The sequence below is a fragment of the Prinia subflava genome, chromosome 3, assembly GCF_021018805.1.
Source record: "Prinia subflava isolate CZ2003 ecotype Zambia chromosome 3, Cam_Psub_1.2, whole genome shotgun sequence".
Lineage (NCBI taxonomy): Eukaryota > Metazoa > Chordata > Aves > Passeriformes > Cisticolidae > Prinia > Prinia subflava.
The window spans coordinates 86,877,101-86,895,551 of record NC_086249.1 but is presented as its reverse complement, the minus strand read 5'-3'; the positions used below and the strand labels follow the sequence as shown (position 1 = coordinate 86,895,551).

General features: G+C 36.2%; 1 protein-coding gene across 1 annotated transcript in view; it reads left to right on the top strand.

Annotated features, from left to right (window-relative positions):
- ANOS1 (anosmin 1) overlaps window positions 1-18,451 on the top strand; it is a 134,059-nt gene that overhangs the window by 89,409 nt on the left and 26,199 nt on the right. The window contains exons 7-9 of the mRNA XM_063392812.1: window positions 8,146-8,348; window positions 10,850-10,997; window positions 15,137-15,286. Coding sequence (XP_063248882.1) covers window positions 8,146-8,348; window positions 10,850-10,997; window positions 15,137-15,286 — 501 coding nt within the window. The remainder of the gene's footprint in view (window positions 1-8,145; window positions 8,349-10,849; window positions 10,998-15,136; window positions 15,287-18,451) is intronic.

The window sequence follows — 18,451 nt, the reverse complement described above, 5'->3', positions numbered from 1 at the left end:
GATGCATTTATAGAGGCATGCAAATACTTCTGCTGGTATGGAAGGTTTAATCACTCACTGAATAGCTATGTTAGCCTTAAAAATTTTTCTGGTGCTCCAACCATATTTGTGGTAGGAGGGTTGGCTGGCATAGCTGTCCCGTTACTTCTGTGACCACAAACCTTTTCATGTATAGAAGTATTATTTTAAGAACTTATGATACTTAAGTAGCACAGCATTTCAGAAAAATAAAACAATACAGTTCCTTCAAGCTGTATTGAGTTTACTGTAAGAACTCTTCCGCAGCAGTACCTTTCTCTTTACTTCTTGAGCAGGACTTCAGCAGATACAGCAATTTGTTGCTGAATCTGGCACTAACTTGCTTTTAAATTGCAATCATTGACAGTTGTTTTACTGAGTTCGTAAATATTTTCCAACTATCCTGCTTGAAACAACTATTGCTGCACTTAGAGAAAGGTGTATATCATGGTAGCACTGAGGTTTTGGTTTGAACATGACATTTTCAGGCAGGATTTGCATTACTTTCAAACAAATTGGCCCCCTACTGTGTGTGCTAGCCATGCTCAAAATACCATCCTTGGTAATGAATAGAAGAATGTCCGTGGTTATTCATCCTGAAGGTATCTTTAGCCCAGAATTTGACCCCAGCCAGACGTGGGTTTCTGGGTAACAGTGTAAAGAGCAGGATAAGCACATAAGGGTATTTCTTTAGAATAGCCTCCTAGATGGCATTAATGTGTGTTTCAGGAACCTGTGGTTTTGAAATCATTGCGTGCATACCAGAGTCCTTTTGTGGTCTTTGCAGCTACCCCTGAAGCACTTGCTCTCCTTGAGAGCTGCTCCCGGCTCTCTAGTGGAGGTGGAGAGCACTTGGTGACAAGGACAGTGGGAGTCACTAGTACCTCTACATGCTCTTAACTAGTAAACCAAAATTTTGATAATGGCAGCAAGTATGCAGTCAGCATTCTTCAGAAGGCTTCTGTAACTCTCAAAACAACTGTTTTCAAGTCTGAACTCCAGCCCTTGGCAGAGGATTGTGAATTGACAGACAAGCAGCAGGGAGTTCAGTTAGCTATCAGCTTTGTAGCCCAAATCAGCCTATGCTGGCAGCTCATTTGGCCATTCTAGGGGCTGTGGAACTGTCAGTGGTTGTTATAAAGATGTCAAGCTGCCAGATGAAATGTGTAGTCACTCTAGGTGACTCACATGAAAGTGCTGCTAGGTGCTGACTGCTGGGAATGGTACTGGGATGCTTGGATTGGTGTCTTTGAGCCTCGATGTCCCCAGGTAGGCAGTCAGAGTGGTAACAGGTATAATGTCACACTAACATTTAATTACTACTTTGGAGCTCAGTGGGAACTGACAGCCCCTGCCTGGTAGAGAAGCAAGAAACTGCTGCTCAGATGTGCCTAGTTTTTTGAGTGCCAGCATCTACTGGCCCCTGCTGAGCTCTTACAGGCACATTTAACCTCCAGTTTGGAAAAGAAAAGTGGATTTTGGCACATCACCTTTGGAAGTTTGCAGCCTGTCTGTGCTATGTTTGTGTGAAGCGTGGACAGAAATTCACATCAGTGTTTCACTTCACCCTGTTGTGCCAAGACCAAGAGAAGATTATTATCTTTGTCAGACTTAGCAGAAGGTTTCTTCAAAAATAAACCCTTTGATCAGGAAACATGACAGTAATTCCTAAGACAGTTTCTCACGCAAGATACTGAACTTTTACCAATTGCTCATAAGTAATAATGAATAGAAAATTGTTTTGGTTTGTTTTTTCATTTAAAGGAGGAAAAATAGGATATTTAATCTGAATCTAGGAAGAAGTACGGCACCACAAAGTCTCTGTCACTAAACATTTTAAGATGTTAAGAGGAATATTCAAAAACGTGTTGTAATTACTCAGAGAGAGATTTTTTGTCTGGTTACCACAATACAGTTTTATACTGTTTTGTGTTTTTGAAAATACATAAAACATGCTCTCTAAGTAGACACGGCAAAATAAGGTTTTGTTCTATTCAAAATTATGTTAAGTCTTCTGAGGTAGTTCCCATTAACTTTTTTAATCACTAAATACAGCTCCTCATTTTCCAAATTAATTTAATTTCTCAATCATGAGAAAGAACCAGGAAAACAAGAGAATTTCATCAAACATCTCAACTCACCATTCTTAATCTAGTTGTGTTTTGGGGTCTGATCTACTGCAGCTTTGGATCCTCTTATACCGTAAACATTTGAGGTGAAGGTTTATTACCTGTTCTACACTGCCTCGTGTTCATCTAGGATGAACATTAATTTATAGGCATTAATTTGCTAATAGTAAATAAAGTGACACGGCTGAGAATTTTTGAAATATTCAAAGCTTAGGCAAAGCTCCTTTTAAAAATGCTGTTTATTAATTTTTATAAAGGAAACTAAGGGTTTGCATGTACTTGGCTGCCATGACCCTTCACGGGGAATAAAGTGATGCTTTGTTTTGCTGAAATGTGGTTCCAAAATTACAAGAAACACAGGTTGGACTATTTATCTGTGGTGGAGTGGCTGGAAAATTAGGTGAATACTTAATTCACCTAAGTGAAATTAAGCACCTAAAATGTGGATTCTTTTATGTAAGTAGGACTGTGCACATGAACTTTTTCATCGATACAGCTAAAATTGATCAACATTTTCTGCTATTTTGGCAGTGGTTTCCACTTCTCTTTTCAGAGTTTTAAAATTTTGTGTGCTTTCCTTTTATCTTTGAGTGGCAACAATTTTCAATAACAGAAGTAAATAAAGTTAACTGAATACCTGACACAACATTTTTGATCCATAAAGATACAAATATCCTATTCTATTCATATTTAGACTGGCTCTCTCCAAGCTGTTTCCTTTCTTCTGGAAGCAGGAGAGAACTATTCCTACAATCCATAAATTAGTCTCTTTGGATGAAAACTACACATGTTTTTCTTCCAGTAAGCAGGCACTGGATAGCTTAACCTAGCTGGTCAGAGGCTGCTTGGCACAAGTAATACAATTTTCAATTTGTTGCATTTGGTTCAGAGTTCTTAGGCTATTTTTTTCCTAGCTTTTTATAATTTGTGATGAGAGTGAACTCTCAGTAACAGAGACTGTAGTTAACTCTAGGACTCAATGTTAGGCATTTTTATGTCATATATTATCTCACTGTCTGTAGGTAGGTATTGTGCCATTTCTAGGACAAGAAGGCCAACACAAGGAGCCCAAACCATCTGACCCTTCCACCTCTGCTAAAGGTTTTTATCTTCACCATGAAGGCAGTTGCCAGCATACACTGGATAGATTGTCCAGCAAAAGGAAGCAGACAACATTGTTTTCACAGCACATAAGTACCATGCTGGATGTGATTTCATGCATACATTACTGAGTGTTAGAAAAACCAGAACAGACACCCACTCATGGCTATAAAATTCTTTCTGTTGCTCCTTTGAGACCAATGATTTTTTTATGCTGTTGCACAGCTGGTTTATGTGTGCCATTTCCATTGAGCAGAGCCAGTCCTCCTGCTTACGCCGTGGAACTGTTTAATGGTTGGAAACTTGTCTGTAGAGCAGCTTCAGCAGATTTTTAGAGTTGGAAGGTCTCATGTTTGAAAGATAGCAATGGGAGATCTATTTTAACTCAGGAAAAATGCTCCATAAAAAGCAGTTTATATTATTGTCACGCTTGCTCTCACTTTTACTGCTCAGAATGAGAATTCTGATTCCAATGCCATTATTCCCCGCTCTGACAACTATTCCAAATCATTTACTGTTTTCACTACAGTTTCTACATTTAAAGACAAAGCGGATGCACTGCAGCAGTGTATGATGTGATTCATGTGTATAGCTAGCCCATACTGTTTTTTAAGGTTTTGCAAAAGTGTTTCCAGATTTAAATAATTTTGGAAAATGTAAACTATTACCATGTTCACAAATATCAGTGTGGGAAGATGTTAATTTTGAAATGGTGATCATGTGAGGGTTTTCTTTCTTTCCTTTATTTGCCGCAAGAAATCCTCCCTTTTGGGGACTGGAGACAGAATTTTGCATGTGATGGCTGAGTAGCCAGCAAGACAGGAATTTAAGTCCTTTGGGTATACTCAAGCCAAACACAATCCAGACAAATGGAGTACTTACCCCATGTGCTGGAACAGCAGCTTCAGCCTTGACCTAATGAAGCTATCATTTCTAGCAGTGAGAAGCGATTTACTTGTCAGGCTGCTGAGACCAGAATTTTTTGGAGTTGAGGACAGCTGTCTGTGCCAAATTCTAGGATATATAGAATGACTTGTGTTTTAAATGCATTGTTGTATAAACTGCAAAGGAAAAGCTGCAACTAGCATCGCTCTTCCTGTAAACCACAGAATTTGATTTAACACTCAGATAAGTTCATGTATATAAAGTTTCAGTACTTTACATTTGAAAAACTGTCAGCAGTTTCCATTACAGTAATTTTACATCTGTGTATCTGAATTATACATGTGGGCAGTCAGTCAAAGGGATCACAGGTATGTGAAGGCTAACAGTAGAATGGCTATTAGCTTTATAGTCAGCAGAATGTCACTTTAGCTTTATAGTTAGGTTAACAAACACCTTATGTAGTCAGCTTTATGATTCAGTACGAGTTATCACACCTTGAAGTATTTTAGCATGAGTTGTGTAGTGCTTTTAATATCGACAGGGACATAAGCATAACAGACCACCTTGTAGAAGCATGACTTTTCCATTCAATAATGCAGAAAAAAGCAACTAATCTGTTATGTGGTATCTGGCATGCATTGTAGAGGAGCATGCTCGTAAACATGTCACAGGGGGTTTTTTTGTTTTTCTGAGTTCATGTTTTTTTCCGAGGTTGTAGGAGCTTTTTGAGCGCTTTCTTTGAAGGTGGGGTTTGGGTTGTTTGGTTTTTCTTCCTTGTTAAGAGAGATCACATTATCTTACCCTGCTATTCCTTCTCACTTGTCTGCTTTGCTGGTGAAGCTAAATCCTTTCAAATGAAGAAACAATTAGTATTCTTGGGTTCTTAACTTACCAAAAGGGTTCTGTCACTTGTAATAGTTCTGAGTGTTACAAAAATATATCAAAGTGGATGAATAAATTATATAGTGGTATTGAAATACTTAATACGGAATGGATCCTAATCTGATGTAAAATGCTCACTGATTGTCTTAATAGTTCGAGTAATACACCCCAAATCCACAAAATATTTTAGTGGTGCATCCATACAAACAGACAGGATTTTTTTTTTCAGTTGATTAAATGCAAAACTGTAATAAGTTCTGTTTATCTTTGATATTTTATATCTTTATAGTGTTATTACTTTCTTAATCTGTCTACTAGTTTAAATAATGCTCTGATGTATGATTTTCTCATGAAAATGTGTTGCTTTCAATGTCTCACCTTTTCATGTCTGTTAGCTGCAGATCTCCTCCTTTCTCCCTTCTACCATCACCACTGTTCTTGTTCAAAGGCATTTTTGTGGATGACATTTGAGAGGCTTGCAAAAGAGTCTTTGAAGAAAGAGGGCACTCAGGAAAACATCTGCTATTGCTGTATTATTTCATGAGTATATTCCCCTCTAAGAAGACATTCTTTCTATTCTGAACTGTAATTACCTAGTGATTTTTAATGCAATGTTTGTATTCTCACACAGCAAAGTATAAACACTAATAGATTTTCTTTCAAATGTGGATCAGCATTTTGTCTGCTGACTGGGCTGTGTCTAGTGAGCACAAAAGAAATGGTACTGATAAAGTAATGTTTTCAATAAACTTACATAAAATTATAAAAGTACAGAGTGATACTCTGGTGCTGTAGAATTTAGTAGAGATGATCTGTTGGTTTCAGTACACACGTAGTTCTTTCTTACCGCTTTCTTTTGCTGGAATGGACATTCAGACTTTTGAAAAGAAAGAATCTAAATTTGGTCATTTTCTTTTAGACCTACAAAAATTGATGAAGAGAACTTCAAAATGTTTTTAATCATGTAATACACTTTGTCCAAAAGAGCTATTTAATTTAACTTTTATATCTTTTTTAAAATTACTCTCTTTCTCTTGTAGATGCAGAATGAAGGCAAACATGTTTAATATGTTGAATTATTTTTTGCTTATATCTGACCATTTGGGAAGATATATTCTCTGGAACACTTTAATTTTATCCCATATGTTTTATATACATAATACATGATGCATAGCACTTCTGGGAGATAACCTGAATAATTCACCTACAGTAATATGATCATGTTGCACTTCAGGTTATAAATGTTTTATATCCTTAATATAATGCCATATAACATAAAAAAGCCCCTAACATTTTAAATCAGGGAAGATGAATGCTTAATAAATGTCTTAGATGTGTGAATCATGATTCTGTTTATATTTAATTTACCTCAATTACACTTTATACCTACTTATTAAATAATAGAAGTAAATCAAAAATTGTATGAGAGAATAGTACAAACCATTTAGTGATTTTTTTTTTAATTCTGGAATAAATAGTTTAGCATACTTTAAGATGGAGTGGTTGGCAACTTCACAGGTGAGAAAATAAGTGTAACAGCACTGCTTCTCCAAGCCAGAAAAAATGAAAACAGCTGACTTGCTGGTGGATTAAAAAGCACAAGTGAGAAGTGAGACATTCTTTCTATTTGGAAATTCTGTTAAACTTCCAGAATACTTAAGTATGCTTTGTTACCTTTATGGCCAAAAGTTAGGTTGAATTGTATGTGTGAGGAAACAGGGACATCCATTACTATTTAACTAAAAGGGAATGTGTGACGTAACAGGAGTATCCACTGTTATTTCAGCAGAGGTCCTGTTCGATAACAGGAATAAGTCATTATTTCACATCTGCTGATCTTTAAAAAGGAAATGCTGTCTTTATTAATTCTGAATGTGTCCTTTTTTATAAACTAAATGACAGAATTTTTCAGTAAGACCATTTGTCATAGGGATTGTCTGATGAATTAAGTATGCCTGGAATGTTTATTTAACAGCTCATTTACCATTATAAAATAATGCAGGTGAACCATAGAGTAAATGGATATGTGATGTCCCCTCTCACACCTCCAGTTTTATTTCTGGCAAATAAATGATGGCTCATATGGCTGTAAGTTTGTAACATGTCTTAATTACTATGAATTTCCTTTACTCTTCTGATATTTTTTTTGAGTCTCACTACTTACTTCTATGTAAATTTTGTTTTTGCAGTTTCCTTGTGTTTTTTTGGCAGCCACAGACATTTTAAAAAGGGTAGAAATTAAAAAGTGTGATTAGAAAGTAGGAGTTGGTAAACAGCAAACTGGACTTTCAGAAGCTTTGTTGCAAAATCTTCATTTATTCATATTACCTGGGACCAGGATATTATATAGTGAGTCCACAAGGAGGACCTTAAATTCAATACTGGAAAAGATTAAATATTGAATCTTGTTCACACTCTGACTGTCATGTGTCCTTGACTCTAGAGTCAGCACAAAGACAACCGAAGGAATACTGTCTCCGTTGATATTGCCCAGGAATTGAACCAGAATAGTGAAATAAATCAAAGGCGGTAGCTAATTGCTTTTTGACATTCTAAAAGACCCCTATAGATTTCTACCATGGCATAATATATCATTATGGTTTAATTACATTTATTCTAAGGAAGTGTTTATGTCTTATGGTGGTAGATAGCAATATTAGAATTTTGAAGAAAGATTCAATGTGTCAAAACATAATTTCATCATCTGAGAATTATCTGGCAATGAAAAAATATTCAGTGTTTCAGCCATGAAGTTCTGTGGTGACTCTACAAGGCCACTTGTAGAACCTGAGTGTTTTACACTCACTCTATATTTAAAGCAGTGAGTGACAGAAGGAAAGCTGATGGTCTGGTACATTTTGATAAAGCCTTATAATATTTGTGAACCGAACACAGAATAATGACAAACTAGGTGCTAAGCCATAATTTTTATTTCAGTAGAGTTGGAATTTCTAGGATTTTCAAGAAGCCATATCAGTTATGGGATGTCTTTGCCTGAATTTTCCTCGATTTATTTAGAGTGTTTAATCCAGCTCGTGAATGCCTCATCAATACATGAGGGGAAGATAATCTTTACATTACTGAAAATAATTTTTCCCTTAGAATGTTTTAATTTCTTTCTAAATTCTAGATCCTTCTGCTCCACCAGCTCCATCGAATATCAGGATTGCCAATATCAGTGCAAACAATGATGGGAGTGTAAATGCAATGATTACTTGGGATCTTCCAGAAGAGCCTGATATCCCAGTGCACCACTACAAAGTCTTCTGGAGCTGGACATACAGCAAATATGTAATTCCAGCAAAAAAAAAGAGAAGGAAGATTACTGATGGGGTAAGAAAGAAATCAGTAACTGTGACAGAAATACGGTTTATTTTTGACACAAAATAGAGTGTAAGTATAAAATGTGTGATAAGTTCCAATGATTTCAGCCCCTGGTAAAGTAGTGGACCTAATTTTTAATATCACAAAGCCCATAGACAATTCTGACCTCTCAATCCTTTTCTTACATTAAACTCAGGGAGAGAAGTAAACTTCTGCCCTGGAATACAGGTAAATACAATAAGATTTTTTAGGAAAGATGAATGAAAAGTTAAATGCTGTTAGTCCTCTAAATTTAGGTTTATTCAATTAGTGTTTCTTAAAGTGTTTATTTTATTTAAAAAGCATGACATTGTCTGTCACATTGTTCTTTCATTCCACAAGTGAAACTTGTAACACAGTCATAGAGTAATCAATAAATGGTCAGTATAGGTCTGAGGGAAAAACATTTCCAAAGCTCTTTATGTAAACTGCTGTACCAAAGGCCTGGCAATATTTCCTTAGCAGTAAGTCCCTATGATTTTCTTGAGAAATGTATTAAATATTACTTTACTGGAAAGCTTTTTGTTATGTTATTCTTAAGAAGCATATTGCATATTATTTTAAACCAATTAATAGAAATGATTAGGTAAGAATAACACAAATCAGTTAGACATAGCTTGATTCTCAGTGCTTTTGACAGTGAGAATTTGGTCCCATGTCTGTGTTAACACTGTGTTTTGGCTCTGGCTGCCCATTGCATGGTGATGAATGACAGTCAGAGGGTCACAATTACCCCTCTGTCCCTCAGTCACCAAACCCTGACAGAAATAAAGGCAGTGAAGGCTGTGTGATGAAATCATGCAAGTGAATTTGCACAGAAAGGAAGGTTAGTTCTTTATTGTCCTTTAAAAAAAGGAATTGTGGCAAGAAAGGAGTAGGGTTGGACTGTGCTACAAAGAAAATTTTGTGTTCCTCAAGAAACCTGACGTTGGGAAAGACCTTCAGGAAAGAGACTTCAGGCTAAAGAGAACAGGGAGCTTTCTCTCTACAAGCTGGTGTGTACATCAGAAACCCTGGAGAATTTTAAAATTGAGCTTGATCTTTAATATCTTTCCATAGGGTCTTCCGAACATACAAAAATAAAACAGGTCCATTAGAACATTATAGTAATTGAGAGCAAGTTTGCACTTTAAACATAAGGAAGTACAAGGTGTATCTTATAGAAAAAGCAGGCTCTTACAGTATTTATCATATTACTCCTGACTTGTACTTCTTGTGCAGCATGTCATGAAACTGCACAGCAATGCCAGTGGGATTCAGGACACTCCAGATGCTATTGCTAATCAATGGTCATTTCAATATTGCAGCAACTCTAAGGCTGAGGAATGGCAAATGCACAAACATTTGAAAAACAAAAAAGGAAAGGTGGAAAAGTCTTAGTTGTTAAAGATCACTGAACATTATTTTTGTCCAGTTTTTACCTTTAGATGTAGCCCAACCCAAATAATTTCATACTGATATCCATATGAATTCATTCCAGGTAGACATTGAATTAGTTTGACTACAATATTGACACTGTTAATCAAGAGTTGTAGTCAATATGTCAGCACTAAACAAGTAAAAATTATTACTAAATACTTTTTGACAATCCCCTTTTTAACATCCCAAGTGTTAAATATGAGACGGTCACCTTGGTACATGGTTATCTCTTTTATTTTATATGGACTGTCAAACTTAAAAGGCACAAGGAATTCTAATGAAAACATGGAGTAATATCTTCCACCTGGCATATGGACTAGAAGGATGTTTTTTATAATTAAATCTAGCAAAATAAAATCTAAGACTCAGAAGGCTGGACTCTTCTTTACAATATCACATGTCTTGCCTTAATGTATGGGGTTTTGACTGGAGAATGATAAACCTAATCTGTTGTTTCCCCATTTCATACACTTCCGTGACATTGGAAACTGTATTTTTTCTATTTTATTTTCCATTCTACACAGGAAAAGTGTTCTTTCCAGTGAGAGGGTATTTTTGATTGATGCTTGTTTTTTAAATTTTTATTTTCAAGAGTTGCAAACAATGGAATGTATTGAAAAATGTATGGAATGTTGGGCTTTGACTATCTTCAGACTGGCTGTCTCTAGAAAAAAAGTTTTCAATTGCTTCACTAACACAGAAATTAGGGAATAAAGTGTTTAAATTCCTTTTGCTAAAATAATTTTGGCATAGGAGAAAAGCCTTGTTATATAGAGGAAAACCCCTTAGGTTTTGCCTAAACAATAGGTTTGGAATTGCCAAGAAACTGCTGAAATGATGCAAACATCAAGTAGGTTAGTAGTTTTAAAATGACACAGAAAAAAGCAGTCCAATTAAAGAAATCTTTCACAGAAAGGAAATTTTGCTCTGAAATTTATGTATGGGTTTTCTAACTTCAGAAAAGTAGTGTGCCTAAGATAACAAGCCTGCTTTTAATAAAGGCCTGTGTTTCTGCAATATTGTAACCACTTTGTATATTTATTCTATTATAGGCCCAAAATTATGTGGTCCTGGAGGGGCTCCAGCCCAACAGCAACTACAATGTAGAGCTGCAGGCAGTAACACGTTGGGGTCAGATACGCCTGAAAAGTGCTAAGGTTTCTCTCCATTTTAGCACAACTCAGGACATCAGGAGTAATAGTGAGTAATCAGTCAAACACCTGAATGCTTTCTGTCTCCTTTATCTGGAATTTGAATGTTTTATATGGTGATTTCTTAAATTTTAAAAAATCATTTTCTGAAAAGTGGGCTGTTCTATAGCACAATGATCATCTCCTGGTCAATTTGAGTAAGCTTTTTCATGTTAAATTTCTTATTTAAAAATTGGTGACAGTTTTTGCCTAGTTCTTTGACTTAGACTCTACTCACCTAAAATAAACAGTTGCAAAGAAAATGGAAGCCTTTGCATAACTGTAGCATTATTATTTTTAGATTTAATACAGGTTTAAATACTGACTGTGTTTCTAAAAGGATGGAATAAAACCATTTTCATGTGTCTTTATTAACCTGCTGTGTTTTTCAAAATCCTGGCTATTTTTAGTAGCCCATTAATTCAGATTCTTGGAACACAAAAGCTTTTATCTACCATGAATTGATATATAAAACATTGACTCTTCTTTTAGGGAATCTAAAACATTCCCTGTCTGACAACCATGCATTCACAAAATATTGTACACATAGGACCCATATTCAAATTAAGATCTCAAGATGTTTAGATGTTAGGTTATATATTGTTAAGGTCTTTAGAACCTTACATGCTAAGTAACAAAATTGCAAACTATATCTGAATCTGGCAGAAAACCACGATTCTTAACATTGTTTAAATGCTGTTTATACAATTACAGTACTGAGTTACTGCCCCAATTGCTGATGGGTCTCTGATTAACTAATACAGCAGAAGTCTGATAATAAGTTGTTAAAGAATATAATTTTAATTATTCTACCATTCTGCCATTTCATTTTCTATTCATTTACATTCTTTCTTTAAAGTACACTCACAGTTGAAACTTGTAGCCATTTTCATAAGAGAACTTTAATTACTTTCAACCTCACTAATCAACTGCTATTGTTGGCATATTCTGTTTGGGTATACATAAAATATTGTAATGTGGTTGTTAGCTATAACAGACCTTCTTGTCTGTGATTGCTTCACATATTAATGTATCCAAAAGGAAAAATAAGCTGAAGTATCCTTCTTTTTCCCATAGTTTTCAGTCCAGTCATCTTGGCTGTCGTGTCACCACATGACATCACAGCTTTAAGGAAGAACTCAACTCACAGCTCAGTTTACATTAAGTCAAAGAATCCTGATGCTGAGGTTTTAGCTGTCTGAGATTGCTCTGTGTCCTCTAAGTGGGAGAAAATTCTGGATGCTTTATATACAACTTGCCAAAGAGAAAATGGGCAAGCTTTTTATGTTCTTAGTCTCATTTTATTGTTAGTATAGCTTTATAAATGTTTCCATCTTGGGAGCAGGGGTAATTAATCAACTGACCTTTGTCATGCTTTATTGATACTCCTGACATAAGGTCAGACCATCAGAATCTTTAAACATGATAGTAAATAAAGACTTTCCATACAACAAAAGCCTTCTAAATTGAATCTGAGTAATTGAGATAGGAGCATTAATTTTTTGTGACGTTCCACACTTACTGTGAGAAATCCTCCCACTGGTAGGGCTGTGTTAGCTCTCCATGGCCTCACTAAGGTTCTGACTCTCTTAGATCACCCCTGGGTTTATGGTGGGAGAAGATCTTTGCTTCAGTTTTCCCTCTTCAAAACATGGGGTTTTTCAGAATCTAATGCAGGTCACATCTGAGTTATTACTTAAAATCCTCTACCAAATGGAGTTTATTTATGCTGTACCTCATATGTGACTTGGCTCTTACATCATTTTCTGTCCACACCAGTGGCACTTCTTTCCTGTCATTGTCACAGCTAAATCTAAATTCCTTCAACAGTTTTGCCTGGATACCCTGCCCTCTCTTTGGCTGTTTTGCTTTAGCAAACAGACCATCAGTAGTTTTAGTGAAGATCTGCTATCTACTTGTATCTAGTTAGTACAAACTTTCTAATGCCTTGTGGTTTATTTTGCTTTACTGGGACCTTTTTGGACTAAAAGGTTCATTAATTGTTATATGTTTTTTAAACTAGAGTAAAACTATACTGAGAACAATGTTTTTGTAATCTCATATACTTCAAGTATTCTGACTGTTCAAATTCATCTATTTAATGAGCATTATTTTTTTTAACTGCAAATCAGTTCCTGTACCAACTAAAACCCATATTTTTTTAGTGTGTTTCAGTAGTAAGTTTATAGAGAAATCCCTTTATCGAGCATCCCTTCTCTTAAAGCCAAGAGGTAAAGGATTCAAGATTCTTTAAAACTAAACAATCGATATCATACATTTTAATTGATAAAGCACTCTGCTGAGAGGTGTATTTAGACCTTTTTGGACTTCTTTTAATGGCTAGATTATATCTTACATAGAAAATCAAGTAAAAATTACTTCTGGGGGAGATACAAATTCATCTTCTCTATCTCACTCAGGTTAGTTAGGTACAGAGCCAATCCAACTTGAGAGGACTGTACTTTTGAGAATACTCAGAAGCAGATGCAAAAATATGAAAAAGAAACAAAAAAAATTTGCCTGAAATATTTTCTAGGACATGACATTCATGGCTTGTCTTTATTTTGGGACTTTCATGGCCTTTGGGAAGTAATTCCAGAAGCAAGATGGCAGTTTTTCTGAGGTCTCACTGTCAGATACTCTGCTCTGTGTGGAATTAAGCTCTGGTTTTTAGATGTCTGGTCCTATTGTCAGAATAGAGTTAGCCCATACCCCTCTGAAGTAATTTAGTCCTACGCACCTCTGTGAGCTTTGACCTCAGCCCTCTGGCATAACATTTCCCCACTCAGAAATGCATTGCCACACTATATTTGTGTGCTTCAGTTCTGGGAAATGTAGCAAGATTCTTGCTTGATTTTTATATAGAAATATTCAAAATTGGTGTCCTGGTTTTTGTGGAAGTGGAGCAGACAGAGAATAGCAAAGCAGAGATTTAATAAAATTTAAATAATTTAAATTGAGGAACACCTAATAGATTTTTAGTTTGTACTTCTGTCTGTAACTGTTTCATTTCCATTTAGGTAGTGGTAACATTAGGTGTACCTTAAGAAAGAATTTGGTTAAGTTTGGTTGTTTAATTTAAAACAAAATGAAAAATTGTATCAGATTCAGCAAAGGGCTGAGAAAGTAAAATTTGGCTATAAAGCCAGTGAGTTTCAATTGAAGCTGCATATAAGGCAAAATGTTCAAGTTTATATGTTACTTGTGACAGTTATTGAAACCTGAACCTTTCTGTCTTTTCTCTCAACAATGTAGTTAATTGCCACTTCCTTATGACTGGACTCTTTAGTTTTAATTCAGGTGTAATATTGAATTAAATACAGGTTTTGTTTTTTTATTTATAATCTGATCATCATTATTGGATCAGGTACATTTGCAAGTGTGCAATGGGAAGTGCAGTTTGAACGAATGTTTCTTTTCAGCTGAAAGTATCTACAAGTACTGTCAACCCTGCTAAATGTTAATACATTTTTATCAAACAAAATACTTGATGAAGGACATCCAATTGCAATTGCCTGTTGGAAGCAAGGCACACAGCACCAAGGGAATTGCTGAAAGAAAATTCTGCTCTTGCAATATTTTCCTAAGCATTCACCATTCAGTGTTGGGAACAGGAAAGAGGGCAAGGCAGATCTTTAATCTGACCCCAGTGTTCTTACATAGCATACCATATTTATTTTGATGTAGTAACCAAATGTGGCACTTTGTGGTTCACATTCAATGCTGTCCGTGGATTTTGTGCACATTCAAACACTGCGTGAATATAAACACTGTGAAGTATTACAGAGAACTACTGGTAGATACTGTGCCTGTTTAAAAAATCATTGTGTTAACATTTCTTATTCTTGAGGGTATAAATACAGTCCACTTCCTCATTACTCTTCAGAAAATTTACAGAGCATTTCCCTGTAAAAACAGATTTATCTTTTTCAATCACTTTGTACATTTGACTGAATTTCAAACAAGTGATTTTTCAACCACTCTGGACAGTTAATTCTTTATATCTATTTCATTTAGGTAATAAGAAATGGAAATAAGATCATTTGGAATAAAGATACTATTATTTTCTGAATTTCAGCAAATCTAGCATAGCCATTATACAGCACTGTAGTTAACTAAATAGTTTCCTGATTGTTCTGTGTTGTGCAGAGGAACGGACATCTGCTGGGAAACCACAGAAAGGACTGGTAGAGCCTTACCCAACCTTTCAAAGAAGGAAAACCACTCGTTTTCTTAAAATTGGAACTCCCTTCTATCAGGACAATCAACTTCAGGTCAAAGTCTACTGGAAGAAGACAGGTGTGTCAAATTTTGCTTTACTATTTTTTCTAAGGAGGACTCTTACCATCCCTCTCAGAGTTGTAGAACATTAAAATATTACCATAAGTAATTAATAGTTGAATCCTGCACCCATCCCTTCATCCTGACGTTAGAGGGAAACATTGCCTCTCCTCTTTGTGTTATGTCTGTGTATATGTCTTACAGAAGGAAATCACATGAATCAGCTATCCAAAAATTATAGTCAGTCATGTTGGGACACTGAATCTTCACAGAGCTGAGAAAAATTTTATTTTGGTAGGAATTACCTCTGTAAAGTTTTAAATAGCAGAATTTGGCATTACCCACAATGGTTTTGAGGAACATATGAATGTTTGGCCTCATGCCAAACTTTACCAGTCACTTTGATTTAAAACAGAATGGATAGTTGGTCACAACTAGAAAACATCTTGAAGTTAGTTTTCTTCTAGGCTGCATCCATCTGGTTTTCAGAAAAATCTTAACAACAATTTTATGGTTTAGTCCTCCAGTCAAATTGAAAGTTACAAATTTAAAGTGTCTATTCATATTCAGAAATCAATAAAGGGATTTTCCTTTCTTGTCTTCTAAGAGGATATAGGTTGCTCCAGTTTAGCCATAATAGGTTCATATGCTGTTATTTCAAAATGTGCTCACACTGTTCATTTTTTTAACTTGAAGCCATCTACGTGTGTATCAGTACCACAAATTAAATCCATTCAATGTTTATTCTTGAAATAAAGGTCTGGAAAGTGGATAGTTATATTTTCTTCCTGAATTTTTCAAAGAATTTCAGAAATATTTAAGTGCTTTTGGGTTTAGATGTGTGTGGTAACACCCTGAATGAGGGCAGGCTATATAAATGTTCAATTGTGCTATTGAACATAGGAGTATGTCACACTGGGTATTGTGGATGGTGAGAGGTAGCCTTTGCTTCTTATCCTTTGCCTGCCTTTTTGAATGGTTACCTTGCAGACTCTGCTATGCCAATTACTTTCAAATCCATCCTTATTCCTCCCTAAAATCTGCAAGCTTTGGTTCAGCTGAGTACATGCACATTTTCAATATTTGTTGCTGTTTTGGCTATGCTAGTTTGTTTTATTTTTTCTTGCTTTCCCCATTATATTTCTTTTTTCTGTTGCTTCATGGAAAGCTGGAACAATTTAAAGTTTAAATAAAAGTTGAGGCAATTTTAATATTCAGTTTACAAAAAAATGTGGGTTTTGTTATCTGAAGTGAGATTTATATATTCTGAGCTTTGCCAGGACTGATCACCTTAAACTTTCCATCTGCAAGTGAGATGTCAACTCATTGTCCAAGCTCCTTTTATTGTTAGAAAAGAAAAGCAGGTGACTTCTGAAGCAATTCATCGCCCACAGCAGCGGAATTGCTCTCTGGAGATGCCTTACCTCTTTGCTGAGAACAGAGGGGAGCCTAGGCAGCTCATTTGTAGAAAGCTTAGAGATGCCTAATGACTCTCTGTGAGCTGAGGTATTCTTGGCAGCCTGTGTTGAAAAAACGAGGGACAGGATTCAAAGATGAGGAGACAATGATGTCTCCCACAGGCGTCAGACAGGGTTGTGCAACTCACAGTCTGCAGGCAAGATTCAGCCCAGTGCAACAATCAATCCTGCTGCAGCTGCTTTCCTGCCAGCCTGCTGCCAGAAGAAAGATCGTGTGCCCTGTGACCAAGATGCCAGCACCCCTACTGACACTCACCTTGTGAATAGTTTGCCAAAGTTAGTTGTACTTAATGGAGGGAAAATCCTGAGCAGAACAGCAATATTCTTGTTACAACAGATATCTTGAACTAGGTGTCCACTATTTATAATGGTATTATAACATAGCTATTGAACTTAGAGGCATTGCACCATAGAAACCTAAATGTTTCCATCTAAATCTGGAGCTGAATCTCACTATCTGCTACATACCTGGAGGTAATATTTGTATTAAATGCTTTATATAAATGTCTATAAAAAGAAATAAGGTAGTCAGCATCCCTATAGCGACTCATACTTTGGAAATAAGAGGATTTCAAAGGGGTATAATTTCCAGAATTGGAGAATGTCAGAGACAGCTATGTCACAGACCTGTCAAACATGTCATGGATTTACATGCTGTCACCTTGTACCAGGGGTGTACTAGCTGAGTTGCTGCCTGTACAGCTGACTCATCTTGTGCAGAGCTGTGTGCATCCAGTTACACAAAGGGACACCCAGAAACCCATTTTGGCCCTGGGCTGGGGGGCCAAATTCTGTGAGGCACACTGGGGTGTCTAGGTACATTGCCCAGCCTTCCTTTTTCTTGTAGAGAAATGCCTTCCTTTGCAGAAACATGCCTTCCGCCTTCCTTTTTCTTGCAGAACAAACTGTATATAGCAAAGGTGTGTGAACAGGGGCAGAATATGGCAGTTCATCACATTTACCTTCTTTTTTATTTCTTTTTTGAAAAGAAATATCGGTATTCTGAGTGACAGCACATGCAGTAACTCAGCAGAAACCATTGCCTTGTGTGGAACTAAAATATAGGCAATTACCTGCTCCTGAGAAGCCAGCAGCTTCTATAAGCTCTTGCAAGAGTTTGGAGATTATGTAGTGCATGGATGAGGTACTGTAAATTTGCTAGTAACAATTTACTGCAGAGCAGGTCGGTGTGACTGTGCAAGGAACACAGCAGGAAAATCACATTGTCTTCATCAAAACCAGCAATTACTGAGACAGCTGTGCTGGGAACTGTACCCACACATCTTTCACCTTTATGAACTGCACTAGATCATGTTTAGGGAGTTGGAGGAGATAGTAGAGTGCAGCAACTATAATAGGAAATACTGAGAGAAACCTTACCTGAGCCTGCTCAGTGGCATGGCATCTATTTTTGTTGCAGGTAGGCAGAGTTCAAATAGTTCCTGCCAAAAAATTGACCTGTTTGTCTCCTACATGGTGAGTGAGCACAGAAGTCCCTGTTGATTGCACTAATGTTTTCATTTTTGTGTAGTTTGCTGTTAAAAATCAACACCTTTTTTTGGTTGAGAAATACAGCCATTCTATAGGCCTGAATTAGAAAGCATAACTTAAAAACAGAAAAAATTAAGAGGCCAGCATGAAACCATGTGAAATAAGTAGGTTGATAAGCATAAGAGTTACCATGATAAAAAATAATTCAAGAAAT